Source organism: Spea bombifrons, chromosome 4, assembly GCF_027358695.1.
Source record: "Spea bombifrons isolate aSpeBom1 chromosome 4, aSpeBom1.2.pri, whole genome shotgun sequence".
Taxonomy (NCBI): domain Eukaryota; kingdom Metazoa; phylum Chordata; class Amphibia; order Anura; family Pelobatidae; genus Spea; species Spea bombifrons.
This window is the reverse complement of record NC_071090.1, coordinates 11197262-11211548: the sequence shown is the minus strand read 5'-3', so window position 1 is coordinate 11211548 and position 14287 is coordinate 11197262. Positions and strand designations below refer to the sequence as shown.

Genomic DNA, 14287 nt, shown 5'->3' with positions numbered 1-14287 from the left:
GCATTCACCCATTGCGCTTAATCCAATTGTGGGCAGCCAAATCTTGGTCAGCGTCATAAACAGATAATAAACGTGTAAATTCTTGGTATTGATATTAGAATCTCCATTAGCACTAGAGGGACATTCATGAAGGGTCTTATCAATTAGAACAGGGTAATGGGCAATAGATGAGGTAGCAGAATTCCAACATTTAAGGAGTAAAATCTTCAACACTGCTATGGAGGCAAATATGGTTGTGAGGAACAAAGCCCCTATAATCAAACCATAGAAAATTTTTGATCCTAACACCCCAAACCAAACTACTTATTCCCCAATCCCCAGAAGAAATTTTCAGGGAACTTTGCATTTCGAGTACATTTTTAGAGACGTCTGGAACATAAGTGCAACATTCAGAGCGCACTAGTGAGCATAATAGCTAAAATGAAATGAAGAGCTATACGTTTCTGTATGGCACCCAATCCTAGTGCTAGCATTTCTGCTGTAATACTTGTGAGAGCGTTTTCTGTTTAATTGGCCACCATTTCTAACATGATGGTTAAAGCTCTGATTCTTCCCCAATTATCTTAGACCCTAGTGGAAGGAATTATTATACTTATGAAATTATCCAAGCTACCCACAATTTCTGAAAACGTGGGTTCATCTGGTGCCTTTTAGTTCTTTGAACCCCAAATACAACTATTGCTCTTTCTTTAGTATGTCTTATTGTAGGGAATATGTAGGCCACATAACATGATCCTTGACAATTCTCAGGTAATCTAGGAAATGCATAATTTCCACACACCTAATAAAACCCATTTAATGTCACATAAATATGTGCTTTACCTATAACCTAACATCTTCTTCCCATGCAATATTAACAAGATGTACAATGACACCGGATTCCTGCACTTACTTGTGACACTTACTAGTTCCTACAAAAATACCTCCCTCAATATTTGTACGTTCTAAACACAAACCCCCAATGGTCTGAACTACTGTTATTCTTCCTCATTTCTCTTTGAAGAATTATAACACCGACCATACTCATTTTATGACATCAGAAAGGGAGGATAAAGAGTTTTAGGGAGACCTGGGAGTAAAACTTGAGTCTTATTTCTAAATCCTACCATTTCATCACTACAATATAATGGGTCGGGTATAAAAAAAAATAACCCTGTCTGAACAATGAGGCATATGAATACAAACATAACACGGAGAATCTCATACATTCTCAACATAACTATTGGTAAGAGCAATATAAGCGTTCTGTTCATAACACTGAAATATAACAAAGGATAGAAAATACAAACATTTGTAAAATTAGACTTTTTTAAAACTTCCTGCTTTCTCTGGAAATTATACAATCTAAATCTAAATAAGCAACATAAAATAAAATCAAGTATATACAAGCATAAAATTACTAGGAGAATTTCAGTCTTTTAAATCTTTTGGGGGAGGAGCAAGCTTGCAATGGGAGATATGGATCCAAGAAACAAACAAATCTGTGTTGTACATAATACTTGATAATCTCCTTTCCAGTGCGGTTCCTTTGTAAACTGTTAATAAGGACCAAGTCTCTAAATTGGATATGGTGCACATTTTTCTTCATATATTGTTGGCTGTACAGCTTTGACCTGTAGATGTCGAGACTCCAATGCTTAAATTAATGGCATATCCACATTTATAAATTGTCCTCTTGTATGATTTTGATGGCAAATAAGAACCTTTTGGCCCATCCACTGTCCATTTTCCCAATATAAGGCTCATATCCCAATCAGCCCACGGTCCTGTCCTAGACTCAAGAGCCACATGCCCATGTCCTGTATTTTACATTTCCTTACTGTACCAGCATTTACCACTTCCACTGGTAGGCAGATCCATACATCTACCACATAACTCCGTAAAGAAAACCTCCTTACATTACATCTAAATACACATTGCATTGACATAGTTATTACCTAGACTAAAAGTACAAATATACTTAGTGAATACAAGCACAAGATTTTTGTAATTATTTTCATTTAAGTGTGAAAAAGAAAGTAGTTAGAAATTTTAATTCCATGGGATAAAATCTAGAAAGATGTGAACCTGTGTCTGTGGATTTAGAAGCCACAGAGATTTCCTTATAAATTCATAACCTAAATGAATCCCCTAGGTACTAGTCAAGTCATGACTTTATGTGAACATTCTTGTTACAAAGTAACCAGTCACCAGGCGTTCAACTTTCTTTCTGATCTGAGTTCTGGTGGCTTGAGAACCCTGTTGAGATATAACTCAAATCATAATGGTTAGTTTATCAATATTCTAATACAATCTGACATTGCACGTACATAAATATACTTGACATATGGATGTCGTTGTGTCCTAAACTGATATTTCTTAATGAACACAATTATAATCTCACAAATTTAATACTAAAAAAATATTCCTGATAGAAATACAGTTAGGGAACTATTCCAATGAAGGGATATGGGTGTATTCTATTATATATTTTCCAAGTCCAATCTGCTTAATCCATTTTACACGCATTATAACAATATTTATGTTCATATCCAACATTCATTCACACTTCATTCGTATCCCACACACACACTGGTAAAGCAGATTGGAGTAGAAACAACTTTTACGATAGCAGTTATCTTATGCGCATTGTATTCACTACCATACAACTTTGCTTACTGCAAACTCTTAAGTAGAATTATTATTTATTTATTTTTATTATTTTTTTTAAAGTTTACCTCACAGTTTTCCCAGCTGGCCAGGCTGAGGCAACTGTCAGGCATCCTGTACATACTTAAAAACATTACTCCAGGGAATTTTCAAAACGTAATCCCCAAAATACAAAAAGAAAAACTAATATCAAGTTACAATTATATTATTTTGCCTATTTTGTTTAAATATGCATTTCCTGTACATCACTTTAATAATAATCAAATAATTAGGCTGTTATTTGCTAGTATAATTGTGCATGGGCGTTATGGTGGAACAAAGCTACAGTCTCTTTCAATGTTCCTTTATGCACAGAATAGGCAAGGTTGACACTTACATAAATCACAATAACTACAAATCTCATATCCACTTCCTAGAATGTTCAAATTAATACCTGAAAACAATTATAGAGCAATCAAACAATTCTATTTCTTTACCCAATGATAACATCATACCAGTTACAAATCATTCATACAACCACCACTAGCAGCCCACCCCATGCTTCCACTACTTTTATTTATTTTTTAAATACATCCTTTTACTTTCATAACAGTACAACTCACAAACACTCATAATAGTTTTGTGCACATCTTAGAAAGGAAAATATACATACACTCTTTACACTATTGCATTCTTATTCACACACATACAAGGGTGACGTCATTTCTTCAGTTTTCTGCGCCTTTATTCTTAGAGAGGCATGCCAGTAATTCTAAACACTTTTATTTAATCAATTTCATATTACATTTAATCAAAGGTACCTTCTCAGGGAATTGCAGTTTTATCTTATTCCCCAATTTGCTCCAATAAATAATTTTATATACCTCACGTGAATTCCTGGTATTTAAATACCAAACCGGGGTTCCCTTTTCCTGGGACCACCACTTCCTTGGAACTAATTTTGCACAATCATACACCAAGAACTTATTTTTCCTGGACCAGATACAATTAGACACAATTATCTACTTGTGCTTGCTCTGAGTCCACTACATCAACGTCACCACGGCCAGTCTCCTCCCTTAAAGGTATTTATATTAATACCCGGGACCTTCTATCAAATATAACCTGACCGTCCTTCAACCGTCCTCAGGGGTCTCATGTGTACCACTTCATTCAGCCCTCAATTTAACACGCAACTGGGTTTTCCTCAGACCACCCTTGCAATCAAGATACCCTGGTCAACACCCGAAAGGCTAGCAGGGGTCTTGGGGCGGCTGCAGTCTGATTATTACCCAGTCCCGACCCACCTGGGTCTCAGTCACACAGCACTCACACATGTTCCAGTATCCCTGACCTAGGTATACCACCTTAATATTAACGTTTATACATTCAAAGTAAAAAGATCCCGTCACCAGGAATATCTTACCTTCCACGGGAACAATACCACTCACAGGAGACACAAACAATAGACATTTCAAAAGGTGTCTTACCTCTTAATAGCGCGCTGGGTTTGTGTGTCCTGGAGAGAGTCCCAAGGAAAGGTTCGATCAGGTTTCCTGGATGTTGGGATCCTGCCGACTACGCCAAAAACTGTTGTGGAAATCAAACGTTGTGCTGACCACCAGACTTCTTTGAATGCATAAAAGTTTATTCCGGATACAAGCAGCTGCAGGGAGATCTGCACAAAAGCAGGCAAATCTAACAGCTTTACATTTTCACACAATATATATACATTGAAAACAAAAGAAATAAGTAAACTCCTACAAAAGGGCTGGCACACTTGTAATATCTCTGGGTTTACCATAAAAGGCAAAAGCCTAACCTACATATCATTAATATGTATGACATGGGTGGGGTTTCAGTTAATTAAAGCAGACATCCTGTGCCCTGAAGTTGACCCTGAGCCTACACTTATGGTCCAGTTTCTCACCAGCTGTGTAATTTGACCTATGCCCTCTACCATACATATCCTGTTCCTCAACAGAACAATACTACCTCCCAGTGCATCAGACTCTTATCACCAAATAGCAGAAACAGTTAACCTCTTCCTACCCACTCTCCACATCCTAAGATTCCACACAGCCCTACGACCATATAAATACAGGACATAGTTCTACGTATATAATAGGGAGCTGCAGCATAACAGCTTTAGAGAAGACACCAGTATATCGCATAAAACCAAAAACCCCGTCACAAACCAACCTTTTCCTTACCGAGAACCACCACCGAATACAAATTCACACTTCCAACCCACGCGCTTTAAATCAAAAAGATCGCCCTTATTGGTCAGCGAATCAAACGACCGCCTCCCTGTCTTACGCGTCACATAGAGTTCTAAACACTGCTGGCCTTTAGAAAGGAGTTTCACACGGTGTCTGCACTGACGCTTCCAAGCTAAATGTAGTCCGCCATTTTTCCGATTTCATGGTATTCAGCGACGTTAACGCCAGCAGCATGTCTCCTTTTGCATAGACAGAGATCCCCCAAAATGAAGCCATTTTATTTCTTTAGGTTTAGAACTCGGTCTACTACACAGAGTAAGGTACCGGTAATTAAATGTATTGGCTGGTTCAGTTGGCCAAACTACACTTATTTTTATACAGACCTGGTGTGAGGAGACTTACAGTATTTAACTGCACCCAGGAGGATAATATAAACATGTTATTTGTTAATTTTTACTACAAAGTGGCCACCTGGGCTATTTGTCCCCATGCAGGGTGTATGCACTCACAGAAGGAAGCAATCCTAATCATTGCCATAATTAAACAATTGGTCTCCACCATAGATCCTTATTTAATATATGTCCTTGTTTAATTATGGTGCGCATTACTAGCAATAGGCCTTGTGAAAGACATTTGCCTCTTTGGTAATGGGCCTTGCTGTGCTCTTTGCCTATCTCTGGTGTGTGAGGGCTCTCTTGGGGATCTGATGCTCCACATCTCCTACCCATAATTAAAGATGGAGTATAAAGAATGGCGCCTCTGTCTTTATTTTGCACTGCTTGTGTTCAAGGACTCCATTTTTGTAAGAGCGATACCCAAAGCATTTTCCACTAGCATCGCCACATTGGCCTCAATGGGAGAACTTTCTTGACAGTGCTTGGCTGCTTCAAGCAACCAAAACTGGTGCCAAACAAGAGCAGCAGAAAAGACCGTTTGCACCAGATGTGGGTTTTTGGTTTCTAAATTGTGAGCAAGAAAATAGGGAGGTTTTAGGCATGTCAGGAGGCAGAGTGGCGTATAGAGAGTTAAAAAGGCATTTCTGGAGGCAGAGTGGCATTAAGGGGGTTAAAAGGCATAGAACACTCTGCCTCCAGAAATGCCTTATGGCCCCATTTAACACTCCCTCTCCCTCCCTCCTCCAAACTTACCGGTGCTTCTGACTCCCGGGGCAGCGTGTATGTCTACGCAATTCGCGTAGACAACTTACGCTGCAGACGGAAGGAGGTGTGGCTAGCAGCGGGGGTTGTCTGCGTCCATCGTGCAGACCTTCCCCGGCTGTCAGAGATCAGAGTTCCCCGCACCGGTGCCAGTGCCGCAACCACCACTGCTAGCCACACCTCCTTCCGGCTGCAGCGTAATTTGTCTACACGAATCGCGTAGACATCTACACGCTGCCCTGGCTGCACACCGGGGACTCAGAAGCACCTATTTGAGGTCTGATTATAAGATGACCCCGATTATAAGACCAGACCAACATGAGTGTCGTCTGATGCCTGGGGTGGGCTGCTATGGTCCCTTATTGTCCTTTTCAGGACAAATAGCCACACGGTGTAGCTCAGCTTCGGCTAGCCACAGTGGTAAAGCAGCCCTGTTGCAGTGTTGTCCCTTCTCTCTGAAAGCTAGTTCTGTGAAGTTGAAGGGGTTAATCGCTGGTATCCCAGTGGCCACAGGGAGAAGGAAGCAACGAATGGTGGAAGTACCCAGTCGGGGTACAGGTCGTTCCCGTCACAATCCTCATCTTCACTGTTGTGATCCCTCTCCTGAAAGGCTCAGGAACTCAAGTTAAGGTTACATATTACGGTTCCATTGAATTTGTTTTCTTCAGAAATGTTTTTAAGTACACTGCCATAAAACAAGGAAGAGCACAACTTGTCCATTCTTATCACTAGTAGTAAAATTATATTAAACGTATATAAAAAAAAGTCACCCTTATGCCAAAGAGCTGAAAGAGGCTGATGTAATACTATAGTCTTATATGGTTTATATAAAACAGGATTTGGTATGACAGATACACAAAATATTGTCAGCTGGAGGAGATCCATCGAGCTTTTAAATTATTAAATCTCAAATCTTGTTATATAACCAAATCATTAATCCATAGAACATTTGACTGCCAATATTAGCACTTTGTATCTTTAACTTATGCATGTTTTAGCAATCTGAGCAACATGGCAGCGAGGAACACAACGGGCGCTGTGATCCTGGCTCCGCCCACACTGGAATAATTTTGTTCAAAGCCACAATTATACTGGTCTCAGAGGGGTTTCAAGACCATTAATGGAAATATGACCATATATTAGATATTAACACGCATCTAAACTTTATTATACTACTTAACTTTAAACGTCAACAGATTTTAAACAGACCATAGAAACACAGACTGATGGCAGATAAAAACCATTCTAGTCTGTCTGTCTATCCTGATATATAAATTGTTATAACATTTAGTGATGCAAATGCTCAAATTTGTATAATCCTCTATGAATGTAGCGACATGTTATAACACCCAGTGATACAAAGTATAAAATTGTATACTCATATAAATATCTGTAAATTTTCTTTCCAATGGAGATGACTCAATTACATGTAAAACAAACACAGCAAATAAACCATCGTGCAACATACAGTATAATAAAAGAAAACCAAAAAAATAAAAAAAATTTTGGAAAGACTCTTTAAAAAGCATATATGAAGGAATCTATAGGTAATATTGTACTCAAAGAGAACAAAATTGAGCAAATAGTCGCTAATATTTATTGTTTTATATAGCACCAAATTCCGTAGCACTGTACAATGGGTAGAGAGGACATAACAAGTAGTATGTAACATAACAAGATGACTAAAAGAGACAAAAGGTGAGGAGGACCCTGCTCAAATGAGCTTACAGTCTATTTTTCTTCATGCAACAATTTAATTCCAGCATCAGAGAGTAAAGTGAATGCTTACAAGACGGATTCAACAAATAGGAGTCGAACAATCCAAATCGCAAGGATAAAAAGTCTGTTAGCATTTGTCTGATTCAGACCAGCTCCGGTAGTTCCCGGGTTCCTCGGTGTGACGTCTCACAGTAACAGGATCTCCAGCGTTCCAAAAAGTAAAGCACAATGCGTTTCGCCTGTCTAATCGGCTTCATCAGGTGCATGTTCAATTAGGGTTAGTGTTCTATATATTGTGCATCCAATTAGTGAAATTAACCATTCCCTGCATTTCTCTTACATTGTTTATTTATATGTTGCACGATGGATTATTTACTGTTTGTTTTACATGTAATGTAGTCATCTCCATTGGAAAGAAGATTTACGGATCTATTTTCACTGGGTGGTATAACCAGTCGCTAAAAGAGGATTATACAAATTTGAGCATTTGCATCACCAAATGTTAACACTTTACCAATTTATATATATTTTTTTTTTTTACTGCTTTTTACATTTCTGGTGTGTAAGGGAGACTACCCTGAGTGCTTGGTCCTGAGCTCTTTTCTATATAAGCGCTTTATTTCACATTTATATAGTATTTGTCTATTTCCTGCGGTAAAGACCTTAATCAGTCTTTGGTCTTGTATTAGATTTAGGATAGCTATATGCCAACCCTCTGCCAAGCACAGATAACTTGTTTGTTTTTAAGAAAACAGAGGCAAGAGATTTAGATAGTATTCCTTCATGGTCAAAGTAGGGCAGCCAGGGGAGATAGAAAATGTGACAGAAGTCTCATTATTTATAGGGCTATACATAGAGTATTTTAGAGCTTCTTGATCCAAGGGGAAATCCGATTGCCCTTTGGAGTCAAGAAGGAGTTTTTCCCCCTCATGGCCTTTTTGCCTTCTTTTGGTTCAAGAGTAGGAAGGTTAGGTAGAAGGGTTGGACTTTGTTAACTTTAGGTAACTATTTAACAGCCTAAACAATGAATGCAGCAACATACATTTTAGGGGGCTACACAGTTCCTTATGTATAAATTATGTTATGAACCACAACCTTCACAAAATCCTAACCGTGTCAGGTATTACCAACACCTAGTAAAATTATACATGCATGGCTATCGATTACAATAAGTTTGGCTGAATACCCAAGGGGGGGTATAATATATACATAAATAATCAGTTGTATTGGTCCAAGAGAAGAGCAACCCTTTAGTTAAGTCTTTGATTGCACCAACTTAGAAAAAAAAAATAAAATAAAATGTAATGTCACAAGCTATCATGACAGCAGAGGTCTCTTTAACCTGAACTTTTTCCCGTGTTGAGCCAATGAAAGGCATCAACTCAGTAAAGTCTTCCGAGTGTCCCAAGATGGCCATGTGAGATCAGCAATGGAGACACCTAGGCTTTTGTAAGCAGAACGGATATGCCCCATGGAGGAATGCTTTGTTAGCATTGCTGTAAGGAATCAACAATGTTGTAGTCCAAATGAGAGCCATATGATTTTCAAAGCTCCCTCCCAGATTAGGGTGGTTGAGGGTTGCCACAAACATGCAGAATTGTATGTTTGACTGAAAAGTAGCATGACAAGGTGGGCTAGCAACACAGCAGGTTGTACTCTATTCTAGCGATTGCTGTATGCAACCCTCAGTGCTGCTTTACATTGCATGCCCCCTTTTTTAGTTTGAAGACATAGCCTCTGCCAAATACAGGCTTAAGATGTTCATTTAAAAGAGTGACAATTCCATTTAATGTCAATTGGCAGCAACATACACGCATTCCAATGATTATTTAAAAACAGTAATTTTATTAAGTTAAAAAGAACAAAAACCAGAGACAACTAAACATTTAACATTCAATTTCAGGCATATCCAGTGTGATTTCATCCAGAGTGGCCAAAAAAGGCAAATAATTTACAGGATCTGGAAGACAGGTAGACATCAGTGTTAGAAATGCATAAAGTAACCAACTTTGTATACACAAACAAAGCAATAGCTGCAGACTGCGGGGGGGGGGGCGGCGGCGGATATGAGAAACACCACTGACCATACAGGTGTGTAAAACTATCCTACACATATTGACCAAGAGTTTGACCTTTCCAACAGCACAGTCAGACCCTTGTGACATGCAATGGGAACATGTATTATAGTTTGAATCAATTTCTCTGAATTGCCTTGATTTATTTATTTATTTTTATGCATTGTATTTGCATGTATTTTGTGTATAATCAGTGTATTAGGAACACAATTTAGAGAGCCAACAAAGCTTGGTATTTTCCTAGCCCTGTGTCTCAGGTAAGCAATTCTACCAAAAGCTAATTTTACTCACCCGATTCCCAAGAAAGAGTTGGGATTTCCATAGGAGAAGGCTGGAATTGTATCAGCTTTTCAAATCTTGCCACATCATTGTCATTAACAATAAGGGGGACACCAGCTAGGCAAAGGTGACTGAGCTTATGGTCTTCTGGCACATGAAACCTTTCAAAGTCTAGGGTAGAAGAGACAGTTGGTCACTGGTTGCAGTCAGCACTGGTGCATACAGCAAGCATTTTCATTCACTATAGTGAAATTAAGAAGGCACTCTTCACAACATGTTATGCTTCCCAGCAGGACTAGGATTGCCATGCACAATGCATAGTTAAATCAGCAAGACAGCAGGGTCAGCAGAGACTCTTGTGAAGGGCAGGTTCCTTCTACAATGCCAGGGAAATACAGTTAAAAGCCACATCTCACCTTGTGTTTTGCAGGAGAATAAAGTCTAACTTTCAAAATGCTTGGTTGAAGTTTTACCCCGCACTTTTACCTTGGGAAAAAGGGGCTGATTCTTGTTATCCCAGGTCTCAATGACTGCTTTTTGTCATAAGTACACTACTCTTGTGAGAAGGCACCATGTTTCTGTGGTACAGAACTAAAGAGTCTTGCTTTGATTGCATTTTATCTACAGGATCAGTTTCTACACAAGTTCTTATTTTATTATGATCACCTACAGCTAGCATAATAAATGGCAGGTAATTAGATGCACTTTAGCACCTTAGATGCTTGGGGGGGGTTATATTCATATAATTAGAAGTAGCAATATCAGACACAGCAGTACCAATATATTATCTACCGTATTGGCTCGGATATAGGCCGCCCCCGTATATAGGCCGCACCCTAAAAGTTTGGTGCTTTTTTAAAGAAAAAGTTTTTTTTCTTTAAAAAAGCACCAAAAAAACATGCTGCCATTCTGTCCTCCCTCCCCGCGATACGCTGCCGCTGTCCTCCCTCCCCGCGATACGCTGCCGCTGTCCTCCCCCCCCGAGATACGCTGCCGCTGTCCTCCCTCCCCGAGATACGCTGCCGCTGTCCTCCCTCCCCGAGATACGCTGCCGCTGTCCTCCCTCCCCGAGATACGCTGCCGCTGTCCTCCCTCCCCGAGATACGCTGCCGCTGTCCTCCCTCCCCGCGATACGCTGCCGCTGTCCTCCCTCCCCGCGATACGCTGCCGCTGTCCTCCCTCCCCGCGATACGCTGCCGCTGTCCTCCCTCCCCGCGATACGCTGCCGCTGTCCTCCCTCCCCGCGATACGCTGCCGCTGTCCTCCCTCCCCGCGATACGCTGCCGCTGTCCTCCCTCCCCGCGATACGCTGCCGCTGTCCTCCCTCCCCGCGATACGCTGCCGCTGTCCTCCCTCCCCGCGATACGCTGCCGCTGTCCTCCTCTGCCCCCCCTCCTCGACTTACCGGAGCAGACTCCCAGGTGTCTTGCGGGGCCGGCGAGGGACATCTACGCAATACGCGTATGCAACTTCCGGTACCGGAAGTTGCATACGCGTATTGCGTAGATGTCTCCCGCCGGCCCCGCAAGACACCCGGGAGTCTGCTCCGGTAAGTCGGGGGTGGGCAGAGGTAAAACGCTTAGATAACCTCCCGTGCCGGCACCCCCCCCGTGGGAAGTGCTGGCAGGGGAGGCTGTCTGAGCGTATCAGGGAGAAGGATGCAGGTCCCCTGCACCGCTGCGGGGGATCTGTATCTTAACCCCGCTGCCTGCCCGGCGCCCGGGACTGCATGTCCCGGGCGTCGGGCGCTAGACCCCGAATATAGGCCGCACCCCCACTTTAAAAACTTAAAGTGGGGGAAAAAAGTGCGGCCTATATTCGAGCCAATACGGTATTTATCAAGCAATGGATGTCAGAGTGGAAGTTGCCAAGTTACACACCTGAAGGATTGTATGGGAAGAAGTTCTCAATGTCAGGGTATGCCTCTTTCACAGGCTTTGCAACAACCTTCCTTTCAGAAACCTGAGACTGCAGAAAGCAAGGGGAAAAGAAAAAGTTTAAATCAGATGTATTCATCAAGTATTGGGACACAGCATAAGAACCCAGCTTGCCTTTTTAGCATGGTTTAGGTTGGTTTTTCCTTTAACTGCCCCACTCTGTGGTATTTTGTTTGGTGCCAGCTGCTTGTTGACAGTTCCAAGTGCTTTCCTGGATGGTTTGGGCAGGTTTTCAGAGGCGCTGAACACTTTTCCTGGGAACATATTCTGCCCTTTGCTTGAAAGCCCCTTTGCTGCAATCAGAGAGGTTTTATTGTGTTAGCAAGTACTTTCAAAAGCTATGCACATTTCATACAAGGTTAACTTCTTGCAGCAGTTGGTTAATAATGTAGGAGAGGACATGGGCCAACAAGTTAATCCATTCTGCAGACCCATATCAGCCGATTCAGAAGATAAATATACCCAGACAGTAAATCCTTCTGTCAGTCAATCACACTGGATTAACAGCCCATTAGCTTACTTGTCATAACCTTGTATGCATTTCAGATCTAGATTCCCCCCCTCCCTATATTAAGTAAACACACCAGAACCATTTCAGATGCCAGTCTATTCCACCACCCTATCAGTAAAGAAACTGCCTTTAAGATTAGGACACACAATCATTTCTTCAGAATCTTAAGCGTCATGCACATGATGTCTGGAAGGTACAGTTTATAAAGGGTTCACCAAGAAGACCCTTGTGAATAGGCTGGGAAGCCATGGCTAGTTTTAATTGCTCAGAGTATTTAGGCAAACCTACATTAACCGGTATAGAGCCAGCATAACATCAGGCTTTTATGCAGCGATACACTCACCTGAGTTTGAGGGGAGCCTCACCCGATCTTTAGCCATCATGCTGGCAGCAAGGTTACCATTCTCCTGCTCAACAAAGATCATAGTCGCCATATTTCATTACCACAAGAGCTGCCAAGACCTGAGTAAGGTTAGATTTAACAAGTTAGCACCATTAGTCATAGATAAGCCCTGGAAGTTAATAACCAGCTTTGTATAGCACCATCATATGCTACAGCAGTGTAAAATGCATATTAAAGGATTAGCACTGGCCAGCCTTGTACTACAGCAGACATGGAGAGAATCCCAAATGTTTTGGCATAAGGCCAAATGAACAATTAATTATATTAATCCAACTCTCCCTGCATCTAAATTTTTTATAAACATGATAGCCATGGCAGCTGCACAGCCCACAATATGATGATCACAGTTAATTCGGCGAGCAGCCCCTTCACAGATCAGCACACTTAAACCGGTAACTGGCGGAAGGAAGCATTATTTCCAAGGGCACTAGAGACAGTTTCAAGCATAACCAGCAGCTGCCACCGGGTCCCAGGAACGGGAGCCTTTCTACTACTACTCTGTGCATTGGAGAGCAGGTGACCATGAAGCTGCACCCTGGGAACAGGTAGCAGCCACCCAGATCCAGGTAACATTGAGACGGACAGTGTATACAACGCCTATCATACAGGTACGGGAAGAGCAAGCACCCGAACTTTTTACCCAGATTGGCTACAACACACAAGAAACACTACGCAAAGTGATAGAAAAGCATTAAAAATAATGCAGCTCAGCCCTATGACCATATAGACACAGGACATATTTCTGAGTATATAATACGGAGCTGCAGCATAACAGCTTTAGAGAAGACACCAGTATATCGCATAAAACCAAATACCCCGTCACAAACCAACCTTTTTTTTTTTTTCTTACTGTGAACCACCACCGATTCCACCGAATACAAATTCACACTTCCAACCCACGCGCTTTAAATCAAAACCTTCGCCCTTATTGGTCAGCGAATCAAACGACCGCCTCCCTCCTTTACGCGACACGGCGTCTGCACTGACGCTCCCAAGCTATATGTAGTCCGCCATTTTTCCGAAGACTCGAGTTCATGGTGTTCAGCGCCGTTAACGCCAGCCGTTAACGCCAGCAGCATGTCTCCTTTTAGCATAGACAGAAATCCCCCAAAATGAAGCCGTTTTGTATCTTTAGGTTTAGAACTCGGTCTACTACACAGAGTAAAGTAACGGTAATTAAATGTGTTGGCTAGCTCAGTTGGCCAAACCACACTTATTTTGATACAGACCTGGTGTGAGGAGACTTACAGTATTTAACTGCACCCAGGAGGATAATATAAACATGTTATTTGTTTATTTTTACTACAAAGTGACCACCTGGGCTATTTGTCCCCATGCAGGGTGTAGGCACTCACA

At 41.4% G+C, this 14287-nt stretch overlaps 1 protein-coding gene across 1 annotated transcript in view; it reads right to left on the bottom strand.

Annotated features, from left to right (window-relative positions):
• Positions 1-13767, bottom strand: part of LOC128490273 (securin-like) — a 31667-nt gene extending 17900 nt beyond the window's left edge. The window contains exons 1-6 of the mRNA XM_053462094.1: positions 13747-13767; positions 12872-12990; positions 12132-12310; positions 11961-12048; positions 10093-10251; positions 9603-9686 (exon numbers count right to left, since the gene is read on the bottom strand). Coding sequence (XP_053318069.1) covers positions 9613-9686; positions 10093-10251; positions 11961-12048; positions 12132-12310; positions 12872-12962 — 591 coding nt within the window. The 5' untranslated portion in view covers positions 12963-12990; positions 13747-13767 and the 3' untranslated portion in view covers positions 9603-9612. The remainder of the gene's footprint in view (positions 1-9602; positions 9687-10092; positions 10252-11960; positions 12049-12131; positions 12311-12871; positions 12991-13746) is intronic.
• Between the last annotated feature and the right edge of the window lie 520 nt (positions 13768-14287).